The following is a 22,441-nucleotide window of genomic DNA, read 5'->3' on the forward strand; positions in this document are numbered from 1 at the left end:
ATTAAGATGCACCTCTGTTTTGCCTCCAGTCCATCACATTCAAGCCCCTTCTCTTCTTTCCACCAGGAGCCCGCAAGTTCATTCATGAGTTGATCTTCTGTAGCCTGCTGATGGAGACTGAGTACAAGAGGCGCTTTGCCATTGAGTTCACCAAGGTATGTCAGAAGTCAGTAGGACACTGATATGTTTCAAATAAATGCAACCTTTACATTACAATTTTGTGGCTAACCTATACTGTACGTCCCACCCTTTTGCCCTCACTGTCTTTCAGCATTACAAACAACTGCAGAAGGACTACACACTTGATGACCATGAGAGGAGCATATCCATTACAGCTCTATCTGTGCAGATCTTCACCGTACCCACTCTGGTGAGAGCGATGGCCATCCATGTAATATAAAGTAAACATTTGCCAGGCTTAGCTCACATACCACTGTATCCTTCTCTCTCTCTGTTCAGGCCAGGCAGCTGATTGAGGAAGGGAATGTGATCAAGGTGATCGTTGACACCGTCATGGAGCTGCTGTCGGAGCACCTGGATGCCAACCATCGCTTCCACTTCCAGGGGTACAACTCAGACAAGTTCTTCCGGATCCAGGTGATCTTCCACGACCTCAGGTGGGTGTGACATACTAGTCAGCTTAATCTCTGACATTAAGGAATATGTCTCTTGCTATAGCTGCCTGATGCTTATCCGTAATATGAAAGTGTTCTACTCCACAGGTACATTCTGATCAGCAAGCCCTCTTTGTGGACTGAGGAGCTGAGGACCCAGTTCCTGGAGGGGTTCAGGGTCTTCTTGGGGCTCCTCCACTGCATGCAGGTACACTCGGTCGCTTTACACTCTGGAGTAACTGTCGGGCGGTAGGGCTTTTGTATTGACTTGCAGCCTTTGCCTCCATCATGAAATACATCAGATGGTTGTTCTCTTGGTAGGGTATGGAGGAGGTGAAGCGGCAGTTTGGTCAGCACATCGAGGTCGAGCCTGAATGGGAGGCTGGGTTTTCTATCCAGAGACAGCTACGACACATCCTCGTCATGTTCCAGGACTGGTGTTCATCTGATGTAAGTCCTCACGCAATGCTTTTTAAAATCCCCAAATCCCTAAATCTCTGATAAATATGGAAAAGTGTATGTTCCTGTGTACTTGACTGGCATCTCTGCGCATGCCCCTCCCCCAGGAGACTGTTCTCCTCCTGTCCTTCAGGGAGTGCCACAGGGCGCTGATGCGCTGCAATAACCAACCCTTTCAAAGCGAGGCCACAGACTACTACATGTGTAAACACATCCTCCATGTCAGCCCGTACAAGGTGTCCCAGGAGCCTGTCAGCATACACCTGCCCATCTCCAGGGCGCTCGCTGGTGAGGAGAACCATACTGTCCATCTGTCTGCCCCTATGGGCCTTGGAAAATTGCTCTGTGTTGGGACAGTAGTTGGGGTTGTGTAAATGAAGATGGCGTTATGGAAATGAAGATCATACAGCATGCCTATTGGTTTTCCATGGAAAAATGAAAACACAAAGCAGACCAAACTCGTTGGTCCTTTAAAAACCTGCTGTATGTAAAATATTGTGTACTATAGCTTGGAAAATAAATACATGTGACTCTGGATGACAGCATAATGTTTGTTTCCAACATTAGGGCTGTTTTCCTAAAGAAGTAAAACAATGTCCTATATAAGTTATTGCGATACTGGTATCATCCCAGCCCTATTGGTTATGCTGTCATTCCACCTTCACAATAATGTTCTTTGGTGTATCTTTAGTTTTACGGAACCTCTAATGCCAGTTCCTTATGATCCCCAGGCCTGTATGTACAGCTGTGTTATACAGGGGCAGTCAGACGCCTCCACGAATTCATGGATCCAGTAAGTATCTGTGACGAGTGAAAACTCACTTTAAATCTTTCCATCGGTTTTCTTGTGTTTCATCTGTCGGTAGTCAATAAGAATCAGCGTTGTATCTGCAGACTATCTTCTTCCCACTGCTGTTGCTAAATGACAGAGATGTCTATGTGTTACAGGAGAGCTGTGACTTCACCTGGTTTGCAGAGCATCCTCTGCGCTGTGTGGTGCTGGCTGCCCAAGTCTCAGCTGAGATGTGGCGCAGGAACGGCCTCTCGCTTGTCAGCCAGGTGAAAGGCGGGATGTGATGGCTTGGATGGGCTGATGGTGTCAACTGTTGCTAAAACTGGAACTTTTCAAAGTTTTTATTTCACATTTTATGATTGCTTAAATGTCAGTGTTTCAATGTAAGATTATTTGTAATTTCCAGGTGTATTATTACCATGATGTAAAATGCAGGGATGAGATGTATGACAAGGATGTCATCATGCTACAGGTTAGTGTTTCAACAGCAACATTGTTCTGCACTCCCCTCCCTTTTTATTCTATGGAGTCTCCTGACTACCACTACATAATCGGAAGTCTCCTCTCAACTTTTTACAGATTGCTGCTTCCAAAATGGACCCCAACCACTTCATCATGCTGATCTTGCAGAGATTTGAGCTATTTGATGTGTTCAATGGAAGCCTCGCAAGCAAAGACCAAGTAAGAGAGACCATTGACTATTGGTTCAAATAAATAATTATTGCATTTCGGAAAAATGGTAAATTAATAAAATACCAATGGTCCTGTTCAGGAACTGCTGAAACAGTGGAACCGGTTAACAGAAGAGATGCTCTACCTCCTCATCATCATTGTTGGTATGTCCCTAAGCTGCTTTCTAAATAACATATCTACTTAAGTAAATGTCTGGTGAAATCCTAATATGTAGTTAGTAAGTTGACTGTGTATAGTGACATCTCGTTGGCTAGATGATATAGCAGTTATTGATTATGTTGAGGGGTGTCTCATTCTGTATGTCATGCCCCCTGTGTCCTAGGGGAGCGGTATGTCCCAGGGATCAGTCACGTGACCAAAGAGGATGTGACTATGAGGGAGGTGATCCACCTGCTGTGTATTCAGCCCATGGCTCACAGCAGCCTGGTCAAGGGCCTGCCAGAGAACGTGAGAATGTGGACCTATACTACACCTTTAAAGGCCCACACAGACTGTACTATTTTACCCGTCTTATACCAGGATTTTGCCATCCCAGGCAAATTCTTAGGTTGTAAACGATTGTTGGACGTCTTGGCCCGTTCAGTGTGACAGGGTCTAGGGTTCCGATTAAGTACCACTACGTGGAGTCGTAGTCTCCGACAAAGTTCTGTCAATGTCAGAAATGTTTCGCTTTTATTGTGTTTTGTGGCTGCTGTTACGAGCCGACCTTGTTGACTTGATCAGTAGGAACACGGCTGACACTGAGTATGCACAGAATAATACGATTGAATAGTCAGATTCATATAATGGCTCAATTTAAACGTTTACATGCTTTGCAAGAAGAATGATTTCCCTAATAATCTTTACATGACACATGAAGTCAAGCTAACTGATGGAATTTTGAAAAATGCACAATCGCCAATCAAAGTATACGTTCTACCACAGCGGCCATGTTGTCTTTGGGAAGCATGTTTTATTATGAGTTCGGACATGCAAGGTTTGCATGTGAACTATTTCTAAGATGCATACTTTCAGTTTTTCCGAACTCATTTCACTCTCCCATAAGAAGTTCCCGCTAGTTAATACAGCCTTGAGGACTTAATTTAAGGTTATGTTTAGACATAATGTTAGCAGTAGGTTTAAGGTTAGGATTGGGATTAAAATCTGCCTTTAAAAGATACACTGCTCAGTCAATCACACTTCTGTGAAATCAAACTGTCCACTTAGGAAGCAACACTAATTGACAATAAATTTCACATGCTGTTGTGCAAATGGAATAGACAACAGGTGGAAATTATAGGCAATTAGCAAGACACCCCCAATAAAGGACTGGTTCTGCAGGTGGTGACCACAGACCACTTCTCAGTTCCTATGCTTCCTGGCTGATGTTTTGGTCACTTTTGAATGCTGGCGGTGCTTTCACTCTAGTGGTAGCATGAGACGGAGTCTGCAACCCACACAAGTGGCTCAGGTAATGCAGCTCATCCAGGATGGCACATCAATGCGAGCTGTGGCAAGAAGGTTTGCTGTGTCTGTCAGCGTAGTGTCCAGAGCATGGAGGCTCTACCAGGAGACAGGCCAGTACATCAGGAGAAGTGGAGGAGGCCGTAGGAGGGCAACAACCCAGCAGCAGGACCGCTACCTCCGCCTTTGTGCAAGGAGGAGCAGGAGGAGCACTGCCAGAGCCCTGCAAAATGACCTCCAGCAGGCCACAAATGTGCATATGTCTGCTCAAACGGTCAGAAACAGACTCCATGAGGGTGGTATGAGGGCCCGACGTCCACAGGTGGGGTTGTGCTTACAGCCCACCACCGTGCAGGACGTTTGGCATTTGGCATTTGGCAGAGAACACCAAGATTGGCAAATTCGCCACTGGCGCCCTGTGCTCTTCACAGATGAAAGCAGGTTCACACTGAGCACATGTGACAGACGTGACAGTCTGGAGACGCCGTGGAGAACGTTCTGCTGCCTGCAACATCCTCCAGCATGACCGGTTTGGCAGTGGGTCAGTCATGGTGTGGGGTGGCATTTCTTTGGGGAGCCGCACAACCCTCCATGTGCTCGCCAGAGGTAGCCTGACTGCCATTAGGTACCGAGATGAGATCCTCAGACCCCTTGTGAGACCATATGCTGGTGCGGTTGGCCCTGGGTTCATCCTAATGCAAGACAATGCTAGACCTCATGTGGCTGGAGTGTGTCAGCAGTTCCTGCAAGAGGAAGGCATTGATGCTATGGACTGTCCCGCCCGTTCCCCAGACCTGAATCCAATTGAGCACATCTGGGCCTTCATGTCTCGTTCCATCCACCAACGCTACGTTGCACCACAGACTGTCCAGGAGTTGGCGGATGCTTTAGTCCAGGTCTGGGAGGAGATCACTCAGGAGACCATCAGCCACCTCATCAGGAGCATGCCTAGGCGTTGTAGGGAGGTCAAACAGGCACGTGGAGGCCACACACACTACTGAGCCTCATTTTGACTTGTTTTAAGGACATTACATCAAAGTTGGATCAGCCTGTAGTGTGGTTTTCCACTTTAATTTTGAGTGTGACTCCAAATCCAGACCTCCATGGGTTGATCATTTTTGTGTGATTTTGTTGTCAGCACATTCAACTATGTAAAGAAAAAAGTATTTATTTAAGAATATTTCATTTATTCAGATCTAGGATGTGTTATTTTAGTGTTCCCTTTAGGAGGTGCTGACCTGCATACTATGTCAGGAGGAGCAAGAGGTCCAGGCCCGCTCTCCAGCCATGGTGCTGACCGCCTTACTTTTTTTGAGCAGTGTATATTGTATAGGCAGGGTTTATGACTTTGTGGCTGTGTAAACTAGTGACTAGTGGCTTGAGCTACTGGTTCTGACACAGACGCAGATCAAATACATCACTGAAGTTGATGTAACCTACATCGACTGACGTAGTCTAGCAAGCCTATCGCAGAATGTAACGACTTCACTTAAGCAAATGGTACAATCTGATATCAAGATTAATCATTTGGTAACGTCGCACAGTGTGACGTAATAATCCTGAGAAAAAAGAAGAAACTGGCCCACTGCTCTTGCTAGTATCACTGCTCTTTAAAAAGCTTTACGTATCGGCCTGAAGGCCTTCGTCAGAGCTCGTATAAAGCTTTGTAAAGAGCAGTGATACTAATAAGAGCAGTGTGCAGGTTTCTTATGTTATTCAATTGTTACCATGCAACAAAGATGGCTCAGATGTGCAGGTGCCTTTCGAATTTTGAATCATATGTAATAATCCTAAAAGACTTAATCCGACGTACAGTCTGGGAAGGCCTTCAGCACTAATGCTGTTACCACTTCATCACCCCTTTTATACTGCAACAATGTACTGTCTTTGTTTGTAGGAGAGCCATGAAACTGGCCTGGAAACTGTCATTCCAAAAGTTGCCACCTTCAAGTAAGTGTAACACTAAGGTCATCTTGACCATAATAATACAAATCAAAATAATAAATAATGTTTTCAGCAGAGAATAATGTTTGACAAGCTTTTTCACTGACCTGTTGATCCTCCCATTTAGGAAGCCCGGTGTTTCTGGACACGGCTTGTATGAAGTGAAAAAGGAGTGCCTGCCGGAATTCAATCCCTTCTTTTTTCACTATTCTAAATCTCAGCATAGCAAGGTAGATGTTGGTACAGAGGCTACATACACATTTCTATTTGTTTTTCCAAAGCCATTTTTCCCTTGGCTGCTGGCATTTGCTTATGCATAACCTTGTGACCCCTGAACTCTGTGCTCCAGGCAGAAGATGCTCAGAAGAAGAGAAGAACTCAGGAGGGCAGTGACAAAGGTGAGATGGAACTCATAATCATACGTTCATACAAAGGAACAGTGTTATTATGAGCCAATGCCTGTAGGTGATTCACTATTTGCTAATGATTCATCACTGTCTGTCTCTGTCCATGTCCAGCCCTGCGTCCCCCTGTCCCCCCTCCCTTTTGCCCAGCCTTCTCCAGCATAGTGCATCTGCTGTGTTGTGACATCCTCATCCACATCCTCAGACGAGTCCTGCAGAGAGCTGTGGAGGACCGGGCCACCTACTGGACAGAGGCCATGATCCAGAGGGTACCTTTCGCATGTATTTCTCGCTGTCTCTCTCGCGCTCTCTCTCTCTTTCTTTTTTATATGAACCATATTAATTGTAACTGTGTGTGCCCCCCCACAGTCCCTGCACCTTATAGGCCAGGGTCTGTTGGAGGAGAAGGCCCAGTTGGGAGCCAGCACTGTGGAGCAGGTCACCTTTGACTTCAGCCTCAAAGCTCGCAGTGAGTGTCCTAGAGATACTACTTTTTGTCTTTAAATATGTGTCTCTTGGTTTAGGGTACAGTTTATATACATTTTTTCTTGAGCCATTTTCTGTTTCTCTACTCGCTCAGCGATCGGCTCCGAGCATAGTAAATCTGTGTTCCACCTCCTGTCCAAGATGACGGCTCTTCCTTCCTTGGAAGCCCAGAAGGATATGATTAAGTGGACACTGCAGGTGGGTTAACTTCATTGTCCTGTTAAGAGATTTGATCATCTTTTTTCAAATTAGATTTTAGACAGTTTACAGTACAACTTTTTGTTTAAATGATCATATTTCTCTTTCTGGTAGATGTTTGAGATGGTGAAGTGCCTTAGGGAGAAGTCCAGTCCAGCAGCCTCTATGAGTGTGGAGCAGACCAAGCCAGAAGAGGTAAAAACAGAACATGGGTCATTTTTACACCTTTGTCATGCAACATTTCTGCATTGAAGAATCCTCACCCTTTGTCTATGTCTGATTGTTTGACTCAGATTGTCCCTGACAAAGACAAAGCCGAGCGGAAGAGGAAGGCGGAGGCAGCCAAGCTCCATCGCCAGAAGATAATGGCCCAAATGTCAGCCATGCAGAAGAACTTCATTGAGTCACACAAGATGCTGTATGACAACATGCCAGAGAGTTCCCAGGGGGAGCCTGTGGCCTCCAGAGAGAGGTGAGGAGGATTTAGGGGGAGCTGTTGGCCGTGAGGGAGACTACAGCGTGTTGCCTTTCCTTTAAAGACATGCTTCGGAACTTTGGCGACTACAAAGTATTTTTTTAAACCTCTCGCTTTGGGCTGGATGTGTCCATGTGTAATTCATACATGCATAATTACCTTCTTTCCTCAATTAGCCATGAAATCCCTAGTTTGAAAGCTACAGTTTTTCTGAAAGCTGTGTTGCGCCATTTTCCCTACATTTTCTCTCACGTGGTCCAGCCCCCTAGCAATTTGAGTTCTAGCCAATGACCTTCAGCCCCTAGCAATTTGAGTGACAGCTAGCAAGATGCATACGCAGCAGAGCGAGAGAAAGCAATGACATGGTGCACGTGTGTGACGTAGTACACAGTTTTTGGTGACCACTTTTGGCTCGTGAGCGCTACGTTCAGAACTACTGGCTGAAAAGTATACAAAAGTACTGGAGAATCTCTTTAATAATATACTCTAGCTTGCCTAGTAGTACCTCAAGTTTACTGCAGGAGGGGGAGTGAATTCAAATTTGAATTGGGTTGATTGCTTGAATGAAGGTTAGTGATTAGGAGGACATCTATAACTGATTTAAATGAGTAATTGTGCTGTCATGTTTCTTCCTCCTGTCCTGTAGCTGTGCCATGGAGCTGGGAGAGTTGTGCGTGGCTGTGGGGCCTCAACGGGGCTCCACCCCGGCTGAGAGGGAGGTGCTGACCTGCATACTATGTCAGGAGGAGCAAGAGGTCCAGGCCCGCTCTCCAGCCATGGTGCTGACCGCCTGTGTCCAGAGGTCCACCGTGCTCACACAGTGCCGGGGGAAGACTCTGGCCAACAATGGTTAGTTCTCTTTTTAGTCTCCTCCATTTGATCTCGTGTTGTACACAATACACTCTGACCACTGTGATCTCTTATTGCATTACTGTTGAAATGATTAAAGATGTTAATGTGTTTTTCTGTGTGACAGAGACCATGTACCCCCTCTTCATGCCACCTGACCTGGCTGTGGGGACTCACACTGGCAGCTGTGGCCATGTAATGCACGCCACCTGCTGGCAGAAGTGAGTCACTGCAGTCACGTGTATCAATGAATCATAGGGATGATGATTCCAACATACTATCTTGGGCCTGAAGACCTAAAGATAGATTAGACCTACATCTCATTTTTTTGTTCTGTGTGTTCTAGGTACTTTGAGGCAGTCCAGAACACCACTCGGAACCGGCTCCATGCTGAGCTCATCATTGACCTGGAGAACGGGGAGTACATGTGCCCGCTCTGCAAGTCCCTGTGCAACACTGTGGTTCCTCTCATCCCCTTGGAACCACTCACACTCAACTAGTATGTCTTCCTTTTAGACTTTATTGCCACTTCCTAAATGACTGAGTTTAGATATGTTTTTGGAGTATCCATAAAACTAACTCTGGTTTATGGCCCAGTAGTGAACATATCAGTTGTAACCGACCTGTCCCTTATATCCTGTCTGCAGTGAGAATGCAGAGCTGGTGGGACAGCTCCTCACCCTCCCTCGCTGGATCCAGATCCTCTCTGCCAGGATCAAAGGACTCAAGTCTGTCACTCAGGGACCAGGTAAAGACAGCTGTGTGATCTCACAAAGTCATCTTCGTGGAGAGAGCCCAGGGCTTTTGCAGGTGTGACTCCATTGTGTTTGTGGTCCAGAAAGCAGCAGTGAGACTATCAGTGACGGAGACACTGCCCTCTGCGGGGAAGGCCAGCCAGACTTCCGCTCCATCCTCAGCTTTGGAGTAAAAGAGCCGTGAGTCACACACACACACACACACACACACACACAACCATCTGCTCTTAATGGTTTATTCAAATGTTTCTATAGTGCACGACACACACTGACATCATTTCCATGTTATTGACAGTGTACTATATTATGTATCCACTCACGACACGCTCTGTAATGTAATCAGTACTTGTTGATCTTCAGGAGGAAGTACTCTGACAGTATAGCGGAGATGCTGGTGGTGTGTGCCACCACGGTGCACAGGGTGGGGCTGCAGACAGGCCCTAACGAACTGTGTCCCGCCGTGCCCGTCATGTCCTGGAACACCTGTGCCTTCACCATCCAGGCCATCGGTCAGTCCCACCGACTCTCTACCTCTCCATCGGTTTATTTTTCCATCCTTAATCTAGCTGGACTAATTTTACCATTACTCAGTATGTTTTTTTTTTTCTCCAAACAGAGAACTTGCTACAGGAAGAGGATAAGACACTGTTTGGCTCTTTACAAAACAGACAGGTAGGTCAGATAGATTACAGAGGAGGGACTGTGTTTGACCTATTTTCACCTATCCCCTCGGAGGGTTTTATCACAGTAACTCTGCTTTCTTTTTCAGCTTGCGGGCCTGAAGGCTGTGGTTCAGTTTTCTGCAACCCAACGCCTCAAGAGCTCCCAGGCTGTCATTCAGAAGCACTTCACAGACATGTTAGGAGGTACATGTTCAAACACCACCCAACACACGATATCCATCCACCTAACATTCTAAACTTATTTTGTGTGATTTGGTATTTTATGTAAAATTTGATTTGGTTGCCTCTCTCTACAGCCTTGTTACCCACCATGAGTTCAGAGAGCACACCTTCTATTCTAGAAGTAGACTTCTTCCACCTTCTGGTAAGTCACCCATCAAATCAAATTGTATTAGTCACATGCGCCTAAAACAACAGGTAGACCTTACAGGGAAATGCTTACTTACGAGCCCCTTTTTTAATCATTTTTTTATTTAACCAGGTAGGTCAGTTGAGAACAAGTTCTCATTTACAACTGGGACCTGGCAAGATAAAGCAAGGCAGTGTGACAAAAACAACACAGAGTTACACATGGGATAAACAAATGTACAGTCAATAACACAATAGAAACATCTGTATACAGTGTGTGCAAATGAAGTAAGGAGGTAAGGCAATAAATAGGTCAGTAGTGGCGAAGTAATTACAATTTAGCAATTTACACTGGAGTGATAGATGTGCAGATGAGGATGTGCAAGTAGAAATACTGGTGTGCAAAAGAGCAGAAAAACATATGGGGATGAGGTAGGTAGTTGGTTGGATGGGCTATTTGTAGATGGGCTGTGTACAGCTGCAGCGATCGTTAAGCTGCTCTGACAGCTGACACTTAAAGTTAGTGAGGGAGATATAAGACTTTTTTTTGTGTGCAATTCGTTCCAGTCATTGGCAGCAGAGAACTGGAAGGAAAGGCAGCAAAAGAGGTGTTGGTTTTGGGGGTGACCAATGAAATATACCTACTGGAACGTGTGCTACGAGTGGGTGTTGCTATGGTGACAAGTGAGCTGAGATGAGGCGGAGCTTTACCTAGCAAAGACTAACAGATGACCTGGAGCCAGTGGGTTTGACGACGAAAATTAAGCGAGGGCCAGCCAACAAGAGCATACAGGTCGCAGTGGTGGGTGGTATATGGGGCTTTGGTGTCAAAACGGATGGCACTGTGATAGACTGCATCCAGTTTGCTGAGTAGAGTGTTGGAGGCTATTTTGTAAATGACATCGCCAAAGTCAAGGATCGGTAGGATAGTCAGTTTTATGAGGGTATGTTTGGCAGCATGAGTGAAGGAGGCTTTGTTGTGAAATAGGAAGCCAATTCTAGATTTAATTTTGGATTCATGTCTGTGACTTCATGTGAGTCTGGAAGGAGAGTTTACAGTCTAGCCAGATACCTAGAATATGTGGACAACTACAAATACCTAAGTCAGAACTGTCCAGAGTAGTGATGCTAGTCGGGCGGGCGGGTTCGGGCAGCGATCAGTTAAAGATCATGCATTTCGTTTTACTAGCATTTAAGAGCAGTTGGAGGTACGGAAGGAGTGTTGTATGGCATTGAAGCCTCTTGGACCTAGATTTGGCACTCTGGTACCGCTTGCCTTGTGGTAGCAGAGAGAACAGTCTATGATTAGGGTGGCTGAAGTCTTGGACAATTTTCAGGGCCTTCCTCTGACACCGCCTGGTATAGACGTTCTGGATGGTAGGAAGCTTGGCCTCAGTGATGTACCGGGCCGTTCGCACTACACTCTGTAGTGCCTTGCGGTCGGAGGCTGAGCTGTTGCCATACCAGTCAGGATGCTCTCGATGGCGCAGCTGTAGAGCCTTTTGAGGATCTGAGGACCCATGACAAATCTTTTCAGTCTCATGAGGGGGAATTGGTTTTGTCGTGCCTGCTTCACGACTGTCATGGTGTGCTTGGACCATGTTAGTATGTTGGGGATGTGGACACCAAGGAACTTGAAGCTCTCAACCTGTTTCTGGGTTGATGGTGTTGATGTGAGCCATGTCCAGCATTTCAAAGCACTTCATGGCTACAGACGTTAGCCATTTAGGCAGGTTACCTTTAGTGAAGGAAGTTAATGTTCTGTTTGATGCATACAGTAGGTCTTCCACATGCTCTGGGGATAACCAACCTTTCTTTGTGTGTTGTCAGGTGGGGCTGGTGCTTGCCATTCCAGCGCTCTACCAGGAGGAAGCGGTAGACCTGCAGCCCTCTGCCGTCAGCTCTGCCTACAACCACCTTTACATCCTGCACCTGGTCACCATGGCCCACGTGGTGCAGGTCCTCCTCTCCTCCACAGATGACACAGCAGTGTTTGGGGGAGAGGAGGGACAGGCGGAGAGGGCGGCAGTAGAGCTCTATGCTGCTGTGTCACAGTGTACCGGCGGGTGAGAAGGAATGCTGTCTTTTCTCTGTATTTTTTAAATGTAATATACGCTACTGGTCAAAAGTTTTAGAACACCTACTCATTCAAGGGCTTTTCTTTACTTTGACTATTTTCTACTTTGTAGAATAATAGTGGAGACATCAAAACTATGAAATAACACATGGAATCATGTAGTAACAAAAAAAAGGTGATAAACAAATCAAAATCTATTTAATATTTGAGGTTCTTAAAATAGCCATCCTTTCCCTTGATGACAGCTTTGCGCACTCTTGGCGTACTCTCACCCAGCTTCATGAGGTTGCGTTTCAATTAACAGGTGTGCCTTGTTAATTTGTGGAATTTCTTTCCTTACTGCGTTTGAGTCTATCAGTTGTGTTGTGACAAGGTAGGTGTGGTATACAGAAGATAGCCCTATTTGGTAAAAGACCAAGTCCATATTATGGCAAGAACAGCTCAAATAAGCAAAGAGAAACGGCAATCAATCATTATTTAAGACATGAAGGTCAGACAATCTGGAACATTTCAAGAACTTTGAAGGTTTCTTCAAAGTGCAGTCGCGTAAACCATCAAGCGTTATGATGAAACTGGCTCTCACGAGGACCGCCGCAGGAGTGGAAGACCCAGAGTTACCTCTGCATCAGAGGATAAGTTCATTAGAGTTACCAGCCTCAGAAATTGCAGCCCAAATAAATGCTTCACAGAGTTCAAGTAACAGACACATCAACATTACCTGTTCAGAGGAGACTGTGTGAATCAGACCTTCATAGTTGTATTGCTGAAAAGAAACCACTACTAAACCACTACGAAATGACACCAACACGAGCAATGGACATTAGTCCGTTGGAAATGTATCCTTTGGTCTGGAGTCCAAATTGGAGTTTGTTTGTTCCAACTGCCGTGTCTTTGTGAGACCCGGTGTGGGTGAACGGATGATCTCCGCATGTGTATTTCGCATCATAAAGCATGGAGGAGGTGTGATGGTGTGGGGATGCTTTGCTGGTGACACTGTCTGATTTTTATTTAGAATTCAAGGCACACTTAGCATTTTGTAGCATTATGCCATCCCATCTGGTTTCGTCTTAGTGGGACTATAATTAGTTTTTCAACAGGATAGTGACCCAACACACCTAGATGACCTGGTCAACCAAATTGATATGGTTTGGATGAGTTAGACCACGGAGTGAAGGAAAAGCTGCCAACAAGACTTTTGGAATAGCATTCCAGGTGAAGCTGGTTGAGAGAATGCCATGTGTGTGCAAAGCTGTCATCAAGGCAAAGGGTGGCTATTTGAAGAATCTCAAATATAAAATAGATTTTGATTTGTTTAACACTTTTTTTGGTTACTACATGTTTCATTATGTGTTATTTCATAGTTATTATGTCTTCACTGTTATTCTACAATGCAGAACATTTTTGAAAATTAAGAAAAACCCTTGAATGAGTAGGTGTTCTGAAACTTTTGACTGGTAGTGTACTTTCTGTAAATTGTGCAGTGGGTCATTTTGGGACATTTTTCTGTTCATGTTCATCCAGTCAAAGGTCAATTGTTTTTGATTGTGTGACTGTGTCTTATTGTCCAGGCTGAGGTCAGATGTGTCTGGGAGCTCAGTGGCAGACAGAGTGAGGAGAGGGGTCACACCCTTCCTGCGCTGCGCTGCCCTCTTCTTCAATTGCCTTACAGGGGTGCCCCCTCCAGAGGAGCTCTCCAGTACTACAGGTAGGTATCTCAGGGCTCAGACTACTTCAAATCAAATCAAATCAAATTTATTTATATAGCCCTTCGTACATCAGCTGATATCTCAAAGTGCTGTACATAAACCCAGCCTAAAACCCCAAACAGCAAGCAATGCAGGTGTAGAAGCACGGTGGCTAGGAAAAACTCCCTAGAAAGGCCAAAACCTAGGAAGAAACCTAGAGAGGAACCAGGCTATGTGGGGTGGCCAGTCCTCTTCTGGCTGTGCCGGGTGGAGATTATAACAGAACATGGCCAAGATGTTCAAATGTTCATAAATGACCAGCATGGTCGAATAATAATAAGGCAGAACAGTTGAAACTGGAGCAGCAGCACAGCCAGGTGGACTGGGGACAGCAAGGAGTCATCATGTCAGGTAGTCCTGGGGCATGGTCCTAGGGCTCAGGTCCTCCGAGAGAGAGAAAGAGAGAAGGAGAGAATTAGAGAACGCACACTTAGATTCACACAGGACACCGAATAGGACAGGAGAAGTACTCCAGATATAACAAACTGACCCTAGCCCCCCGACACATAAACTACTGCAGCATAAATACTGGAGGCTGAGACAGGAGGGGTCAGGAGACACTGTGGCCCCATCCGAGGACACCCCCGGACAGGGCCAAACAGGAAGGATATAACCCCACCCACTTTGCCAAAGCACAGCCCCCACAACACTAGAGGGATATCTTCAACCACCAACTTACCATCCTGAGACAAGGCTGAGTATAGCCCACAAAGACCTCCGCCACGGCACAACCCAAGGGGGGGGGGGGGCGCCAACCCAGACAGGATGACCACATCAGTGACTCAGCCCACTCAGGTGACGCACCCCCTCCAGGGACGGCATGAGAGAGCCCCAGTAAAGCCAGTGACTCAGCCCCTGAATAGGGTTAGAGGCAGAGAATCCCAGTGGAAAGAGGGGAACCGGCCAGGCAGAGACAGCAAGGGCGGTTCGTTGCTCCAGAGCCTTTCCGTTCACCCTCCCACTCCTGGGCCAGACTACACTCAATCATATGACCCACTGAAGAGATGAGTCTTCAGTAGAGACTTAAAGGTTGAGACCGAGTTTGCGTCTCTGACATGGGTAGGCAGACCGTTCCATAAAAATGGAGCTCTATAGGAGAAAGCCCTGCCTCCAGCTGTTTGCTTAAAAATTCTAGGGACAATTAGGAGGCCTGCGTCTTGTGACCGTAGCGTACGTGTAGGTATGTACGGCAGGACCAAATCAGAGAGATAGGTAGGAGCAAGCCCATGTAATGCTTTGTAGGTTAGCAGTAAAACCTTGAAATCAGCCCTTGCTTTGACAGGAAGCCAGTGTAGAGAGGCTAGCACTGGAGTAATATGATCAAATTTTTTGGTTCTAGTCAGGATTCTAGCAGCCGTATTTAGCACTAACTGAAGTTTATTTAGTGCTTTATCCGGGTAGCCGGAAAGTAGAGCATTGCAGTAGTCTAACCTGGAAGTGACAAAAGCATGGATTAATTTTTCTGCATCATTTTTGGACAGAAAGTTTCTGATTTTTGCAATGTTACGTAGATGGAAAAAAGCTGTCCTTGAAATGGTCTTGATATGTTCTTCAAACGAGAGATCAGGGTCCAGAGTAACGCCGAGGTCCTTCACAGTTTTACTTGGGGGTGTACGGGGATTGAATGGGTTAGGGTTTTACTGACTGACCCATTCATGCTGTCTCGACTGCAGTTACATCTCAAGGCCAGATGGAGGCACTGTGCAGTTATCTGGCATTGCCCTGCGATGTGTTCCAGCTCTTCCAGGAGCACCGTGGGACTGTCTTTCCCTTATTACAGAGGTAATATCAATAACCTGTTAGTCACAGCCAAAATGCATTGAAATTAATACTGATGTTCTTATTATCAGATGTGTGATGTTACTAAGGTAATTGTATGTACTTGATGTACTTAAGATATATTTTTCACTGATGGCCTCTGTCTCAGATGGTGTGGGCACCCAGCTGTAACCAAAGCCCTAAAAGGGGAAATGCAGACAATCAGGTAAGCTCAAATTCACTTTGCAACAGAATTAAAAATTTCAGATTTTATTTTCCTTTCTTCCCTATGAATAACTGAATCTTTGATAAAATTGTTATTGCAGTTATCCCAGGAAAAGGAATCGGTTAATTGAGCTTCCTGAGGATTACAGCGCGCTCCTCAATCAAGCCAGTCACTTTCAGTAAGTAGCCACCACTGTCTGTCTTGGATTATCATATACGCTGGTTAAGTGATTGGTGAGCTGTTGAGTTCCAGTGGAGACTGAGTCCTCTTTCTCTCTCTACCCTCCTGTCCAGGTGTCCTAACTCCACAGACGATGAGAGGAAGCACCCCACCCTGTGCCTCTTCTGTGGGACCATCTTGTGCTCCCAGAGCACCTGCTGTCATAGCCAGCTTGACGGGGAGGAGGTGGGCGCCTGCACCGCACACGCTGCCACCTGTGGGGCTGGAGTGGGCATGTTCCTCAGGTGGGTCGGGGACAAGGGCTCCTGTAGGGACAGGGTGGGCATGTTCCCCAGGTGGTTTGTGGACAAGGGCTCCTGTAGGGACATGGGGGGGGCATGTTCCCCAGGTGGGTCGGGGACAATCGCTCCTGTAGGGACATGGGGGGGCATGTTCCCCAGGTGGGTCGGGGACAAGGGCTCCTGTAGGGACAGGGTGGGCATGTTCCCCAGGTGGGTCGGGGACAAGGGCTCCTGTAGGGACAGGGTGGGCATGTGTCTCAGGTGGGTCGGGGACAAGCGCTCCTGTAGGGACAGGGTGGGCATGTGTCTCAGGTGGGTCGGGGACAAGCGCTCCTGTAGGGACAGGGTGGGCATGTTCCCCAGGTGGGTCGGGGACAAGGGCTCCTGTAGGGACAGGGTGGGCATGTTCCCCAGGTGGGTCGGGAACAAGGGCTCCTGTAGGGACAGGGTGGGCATGTGTCTCAGTTGGGTCGGGGACAAGGGCTCCTGTAGGGACAGTGTGGGCATGTGTCTCAGTTGGGTCGGGGACAAGGGCTCCTGTAGGGACAGGGTGGGCATGTGGTTAAACAAGTTAATATGTTCTATAAAGCTTCTACTGATTGCTTTGCCCCCCCCACTGATTAGGATAAGAGAGTGTGAGATGGTCCTGATGGCCAGTAAGACACGAGGAAGCACCTACCCAGCCCCTTATCTTGATGACTACGGAGAGACTGACCCACAGCTAGGGTAAGCTGGCCACATCTCCTCGCTTAGCTTTTGAAGCATTCATTACATCTACAGTGCCTTGCGAAAGTATTCGGCCCCCTTGAACTTTGCGACCTTTTGCCACATTTCAGGCTTCAAACATAAAGATATAAAACTGTATTTTTTTGTGAAGAATCAACAACAAGTGGGACACAATCATGAAGTGGAACAACATTTATTGGATATTTCAAACTTTTTTAACAAATCAAAAACTGAAAATTGGGCGTGCAAAATTATACAGCCCCCTTAAGTTAATACTTTGTAGCGCCACCTTTTGCTGCGATTACAGCTGTAAGTCGCTTGGGGTATGTCTCTATCAGTTTTGCACATCGAGAGACTGACATTTTTTCCCATTCCTCCTTGCAAAACAGCTCGAGCTCCGTGAGGTTGGATGGAGAGCATTTGCGAACAGCAGTTTTCAGTTCTTTCCACAGATTCTCGATTGGATTCAGGTCTGGACTTTGACTTGGCCATTCTAACACCTGGATATGTTTATTTTTGAACCATTCCATTGTAGATTTTGCTTTATGTTTTGGATCATTGTCTTGTTGGAAGACAAATCTCTGTCCCAGTCTTAGGTCTTTTGCAGACTCCATCAGGTTTTCTTCCAGAATGGTCCTGTATTTGGCTCCATCCATCTTCCCATCAATTTTAACCATCTTCCCTGTCCCTGCTGAAGAAAAGCAGGCCCAAACCATGATGCTGCCACCACCATGTTTGACAGTGGGGATGGTGTGTTCAGGCTGATGAGCTGTGTTGCTTTTACGCCAAACATAACGTTTTGCATTGTTGCCAAAAAGTTCCATTTTGGTTTCATCTGACCAAAGCACCTTCTTCCACATGTTTGGTGTGTCTCCCAGGTGGCTTGTGGCAAACTTTAAACAACACTTTTTATGGATATCTTTAAGAAATGGCTTTCTTCTTGCCACTCTTCCATAAAGGCCAGATTTGTGCAAAATACGACTGATTGTTGTCCTATGGACAGAGTCTCCCACCTCAGCTGTAGATCTCTGCAGTTCATCCAGAGTGATCATGGCCTCTTGGCTGCATCTCTGATCAGTCTTCTCCTTGTATGAGCTGAAAGTTTAGAGGGACGGCAGGTCTTGGTAGATTTGCAGTGGTCTGATACTCCTTCCATTTCAATATTATCGCTTGCACAGCGCTCCTTGGGATGTTTAAAGCTTGGGAAATCTTTTTGTATCTAAATCCGGCTTTAAACTTCTTCACAACAGTATCTCGGACCTGCCTGGTGTGTTCCTTGTTCTTCATGATGCTCTCTGCGCTTTTAACGGACCTCTGAGACTATCACAGTGCAGGTGCATTTATACGGAGACTTGATTACACACAGGTGGATTGTATTTATCATCATTAGTCATTTAGGTCAACATTGGATCATTCAGAGATCCTCACTGAACTTCTGGAGAGAGTTTGCTGCACTGAAAGTAAAGGGGCTGAATAATTTTGCACGCCCAATTTTTCCGTTTTTGATTTGTTAAAAAAGTTTGAAATATCCAATAAATGTCGTTCCACTTCATGATTGTGTCCCACTTGTTGTTGATTCTTCACAAAAAAATAGTTTTATATCTTTGTTTGAAGCCTGAAATGTGGCAAAAGGTCGCAAAGTTCAAGGGGGCCGAATACTTTTGCAAGGCACTGTATCTCTGATGTCGTTCTGTAGAAAAATGTTATATTTGTAAAGCAAACCTGTGTCACTGACGGACTGTATGTGAATGTGAGATTAGGAGGGGGAACCCTCTGCACCTGTGCCCTGAGAGGTACCGGAAGCTCCACCAGCTGTGGCAGCAGCACTGTATCCTGGAGGAGATTGCCCGTAGCCTGGAGGTGGTCAACGTCATGTTTGCTTTCGAATGGCAGATGCTGTGAGCCCAAGACCAGGTTATGTGTGCTACTGGGTAGGGCCAAGGTCTGGAGGCCACAGCCAGGGGGCACAGCCCACACACACACACGCATATATACATATACATATACACACACACGGCCATCTACATATGTCCTGGCCGGGAGCGGTGCGACCCTGTGCAGCCATTCCTCCCCAGGATCCGAAAGGGAGTGCAGATAGGACAGAGAGCGATGGGAGGTGGTTGGGAACTAAAGTCGCCTTGTTTGAATTTGTCTGCTGTTAGAGGGCTATGAGTAATGATAGGAATAACGTTCCCCTTCTCCATAGAAAAGCTAATTAAAGGAAAATACTTCTATCAAACACCCCAGTATCTTTATGCCGTCAGCTTGTGTATATAAAATCTCTCCCAAGTGATGCTGTGAATTTTCTGCCATCTCCTTTTGTTTTAAGACTTTATAGAGATGATAAAACAATGGCTTTAGTGAGTCTTGCAGTGTGGGAGTTGTTTACTCTTTTGCAAATGTCTTTGGGATCATGCTTCCTGTTTCTATATTTTTTGCTTTCTGTCACAGTAGACTTTGCATGGCACCTAGCCCATGTTACTGATCATCACCCTTTTTAAATGATATAAATAGATGTATTTCCACAAATAGAGTACATTTTGGGTAGTGTAACTTGGTAAAAAAAACTAAAACTAATTTCACCTCATTTTAACATTGACATAAAGAACATGCTCAACTTAATAAAGAACATGTTTTCCATCTCAAGGAGTTAAATTAAAAAAAGGACTACCAAGGGCCAGTAAAGTGGCATTAAAGTAACATGGTTAAGGTTTTCATCTTAAATCAGTCATGCATCTCCCTGTTACAGGGGGAATGAAAGCTTCTTGTGTGCAAAATGTAGGGGCAATTAAATGTAGGGGCAATTAAATGCAAGCTTCAGACATAAAACATACAAATAAATGTTAAAGCATTTCAAGCCTTTCAAACACCAGAAAATTGCCAAAAATAGTAGATCCAGCTCACCTGTTTTTTACACTATGATTTCTCTATTAGATGTTCAATGTTTCTTTTGAAAAAATATTTTAAAAAGGAATTGATTCACCATATTGAAACGAGAGTTCCGTTTACTCACCAGGATTGATTTAATCACTTATCACATAAATAATTATTTATCTTCAGAATTGACTTTGTCAAAACAACAAAATAACTAGAGCTTTACAATGATGGTGAGAACTTGGAGACTTTATGGGGTTAAGTGGGTTAAAACCTTCCTAGAAGTCTGAACATGATGAGGGACATGTCAAAATTGTGACTTTTGTGACTTTGGCAAGTCTATATTCATATAAAAAATCTGATTTCTTGAATTTTCCATGTGGTCAATATTAAATGGCACATCATTTTAATGTAATGGGCTTCTAAACTTCAGTATTGGTGCACAATTTCTGTTTAAATATTAAAGGGATGCAAAAGGTACTCTATTCGTGGAATGACCCAGGTAATGTACAGTGCCTTCAGAAAGTATTCATACCCCTTGACTTATTACACATTTGGTTGTGTTACAGCCTGAATTCAAACGGGATTCAATCGTTTTTTCTCACCCATCTACACTCAATACTTCATATTGACAAAGTTAAAAAATATATTTATTTATTTAGCAATTGTTTTTGTAAATGATATACAGAAATATATCATTTGCATAAGTATTCACACCCCTGAGTCCCTCCCTACATGTTAGAATCACCTTTGGCAGCAATTTCAGATGTGAGTCTCTCTGGATAAGTCTCTAAGACCTTTGCACACCTGGATTGTACAATATTTGCACATAGTTTTTCAGTCTTCAAGTTGTTTGTTCATCGTTACTAGACAGCCATTTTCAAGTCTTGCCATAGATTTTCAAGCAGAATACTGTAACTAAGCTACTCAGGAACATTCAGTGTCGTCTTGGTAAGCAACTTCAGTGTATATTTGGCCTTGTTTTAGGTTATTGTGCTGCTGACAGGTCAAATTCCTCTCCTAGTGTCTGGTGAAAAGTGGACTGAACCAGATTATGTTTGCAGTGTTAATTTAGTGCCTTGTTGCAAACAGGATGCATGTTTTTGTAATATTTTTATTCTGTGCATGCTTCCTTTTCACTCTGTCAATTAGGTTAGTATTGTGGAGTAACTACAATGTTGTTGATCCTTTTCTTAGGATCACAACTATTAAACTCTTAACTGTTTGAAGGTCACAATTGGCCTCTCCGGCAACTGAGTTAGGAAGGACGCCTGTATCTTTGTAGTGACTGGGTGTATTGATACACCCATCCAAAGTGTAATTAATAACTTCACTATGCTCAGTGATATTTAATGTCTGCTTTAAAAAAAAAAAATGTTTTACCCATCTGACAATAGGTGCCCTTCTTTGCGAGGCATTGGAAAACCTCCCTGGTCTTTGTGGTTGAATTTGTGTTTGAAATTCACTCTTCGACTGAGGGACTTTACAGATAATTGTATGTGTGTGCACACAGTGAGACCATGCAACTTCTATGTCTTGTTAAGTACATTTTTACTCCTGAACTTATTTAGGCTTGCCATAACTAAGGTGTTGAATACTTATTGCTCAAGACATTTCAGCTTTTCATTTTTTAATAAACAGTTCTAAAACCATAATTCCACTTTGACATTATGGGGTATTGTTTGTAGGCCAGTGACCCCCAAAAATCTAAATTTAGTCCTTTTTAAGTTCGGGCTGTAACACAACATTTTGAAAAAGTCAAGGGGTGTGAATACTTTCTGAAGGCACTGCAGATATACAAGCAATTTCTATACTGGTCAAATGCAAAAGTATATGAAGAGATAATTAACTATTTTATTGTACAAACATTGCTTATTGTAATCTGAATGAATTAGATAGCAATTAAATGTTAATCTGAAAGCACTTTGAAATAAAGTTACTAAAGTGTTCAATATATGTACATGTAAAAGAGTCGGGTCTTCACTGAAATTCCATATTTTGCCAACCTGATACACTTATTAGATGCTTCTTTTGTTGTAACTCCTTTTAAATAATTGTGTATGGGAACATTGTCAACTGCTCTTGAAATTATTATTTGTGCTGTGAAAATGACATTCAAATAGATCATATTGTAGCTAATGGGGACAAAAAGGTTCATACCAGCAACGCAAAATATATTCTGTACACATGACTAATCTAACAAGTAAATAAGAGCACATCACAACTACATTTAGTGTATTTAAGACAACAATTATGTACATTTTATGGGAGAGTAGCTACGTGGAAAAAGAATAATCGCTATAAAAATACACTTGATATTACATCAACCTTTTCAGGAAAATGAAGTTTTGTGCATATACTGTATGGTTTTGTTTTTCCTCAGTGCTGTATGATAACCAGGCTGTCTGAATAAAGACATGATCTAGACGA

At 44.6% G+C, this 22,441-nt stretch overlaps 1 protein-coding gene across 1 annotated transcript in view; it reads left to right on the forward strand.

Annotated features, from left to right (window-relative positions):
- The window catches only part of ubr1 (ubiquitin protein ligase E3 component n-recognin 1), a 42,359-nt gene extending 19,918 nt beyond the window's left edge, over nt 1–22,441 (forward strand). The window contains exons 9-45 of the mRNA XM_036954818.1: nt 67–155; nt 272–370; nt 460–617; nt 723–822; nt 936–1,064; nt 1,181–1,361; nt 1,805–1,866; nt 2,022–2,132; nt 2,273–2,338; nt 2,446–2,547; nt 2,639–2,702; nt 2,882–3,006; nt 5,900–5,952; nt 6,074–6,176; nt 6,296–6,344; nt 6,465–6,619; nt 6,720–6,819; nt 6,931–7,034; nt 7,149–7,229; nt 7,328–7,506; nt 8,156–8,358; nt 8,486–8,579; nt 8,705–8,857; nt 9,006–9,106; nt 9,197–9,293; nt 9,474–9,622; nt 9,730–9,785; nt 9,883–9,979; nt 10,093–10,160; nt 11,975–12,210; nt 13,790–13,926; nt 15,640–15,748; nt 15,894–15,950; nt 16,051–16,128; nt 16,244–16,414; nt 17,036–17,137; nt 18,898–22,441. Coding sequence (XP_036810713.1) covers nt 67–155; nt 272–370; nt 460–617; nt 723–822; nt 936–1,064; nt 1,181–1,361; nt 1,805–1,866; nt 2,022–2,132; nt 2,273–2,338; nt 2,446–2,547; nt 2,639–2,702; nt 2,882–3,006; nt 5,900–5,952; nt 6,074–6,176; nt 6,296–6,344; nt 6,465–6,619; nt 6,720–6,819; nt 6,931–7,034; nt 7,149–7,229; nt 7,328–7,506; nt 8,156–8,358; nt 8,486–8,579; nt 8,705–8,857; nt 9,006–9,106; nt 9,197–9,293; nt 9,474–9,622; nt 9,730–9,785; nt 9,883–9,979; nt 10,093–10,160; nt 11,975–12,210; nt 13,790–13,926; nt 15,640–15,748; nt 15,894–15,950; nt 16,051–16,128; nt 16,244–16,414; nt 17,036–17,137; nt 18,898–19,039 — 4,160 coding nt within the window. The 3' untranslated portion in view covers nt 19,040–22,441. The remainder of the gene's footprint in view (nt 1–66; nt 156–271; nt 371–459; nt 618–722; nt 823–935; nt 1,065–1,180; nt 1,362–1,804; nt 1,867–2,021; nt 2,133–2,272; nt 2,339–2,445; nt 2,548–2,638; nt 2,703–2,881; nt 3,007–5,899; nt 5,953–6,073; nt 6,177–6,295; nt 6,345–6,464; nt 6,620–6,719; nt 6,820–6,930; nt 7,035–7,148; nt 7,230–7,327; nt 7,507–8,155; nt 8,359–8,485; nt 8,580–8,704; nt 8,858–9,005; nt 9,107–9,196; nt 9,294–9,473; nt 9,623–9,729; nt 9,786–9,882; nt 9,980–10,092; nt 10,161–11,974; nt 12,211–13,789; nt 13,927–15,639; nt 15,749–15,893; nt 15,951–16,050; nt 16,129–16,243; nt 16,415–17,035; nt 17,138–18,897) is intronic.

Source organism: Oncorhynchus mykiss, chromosome 19, assembly GCF_013265735.2.
Source record: "Oncorhynchus mykiss isolate Arlee chromosome 19, USDA_OmykA_1.1, whole genome shotgun sequence".
Taxonomy (NCBI): Eukaryota; Metazoa; Chordata; class Actinopteri; order Salmoniformes; family Salmonidae; genus Oncorhynchus; species Oncorhynchus mykiss.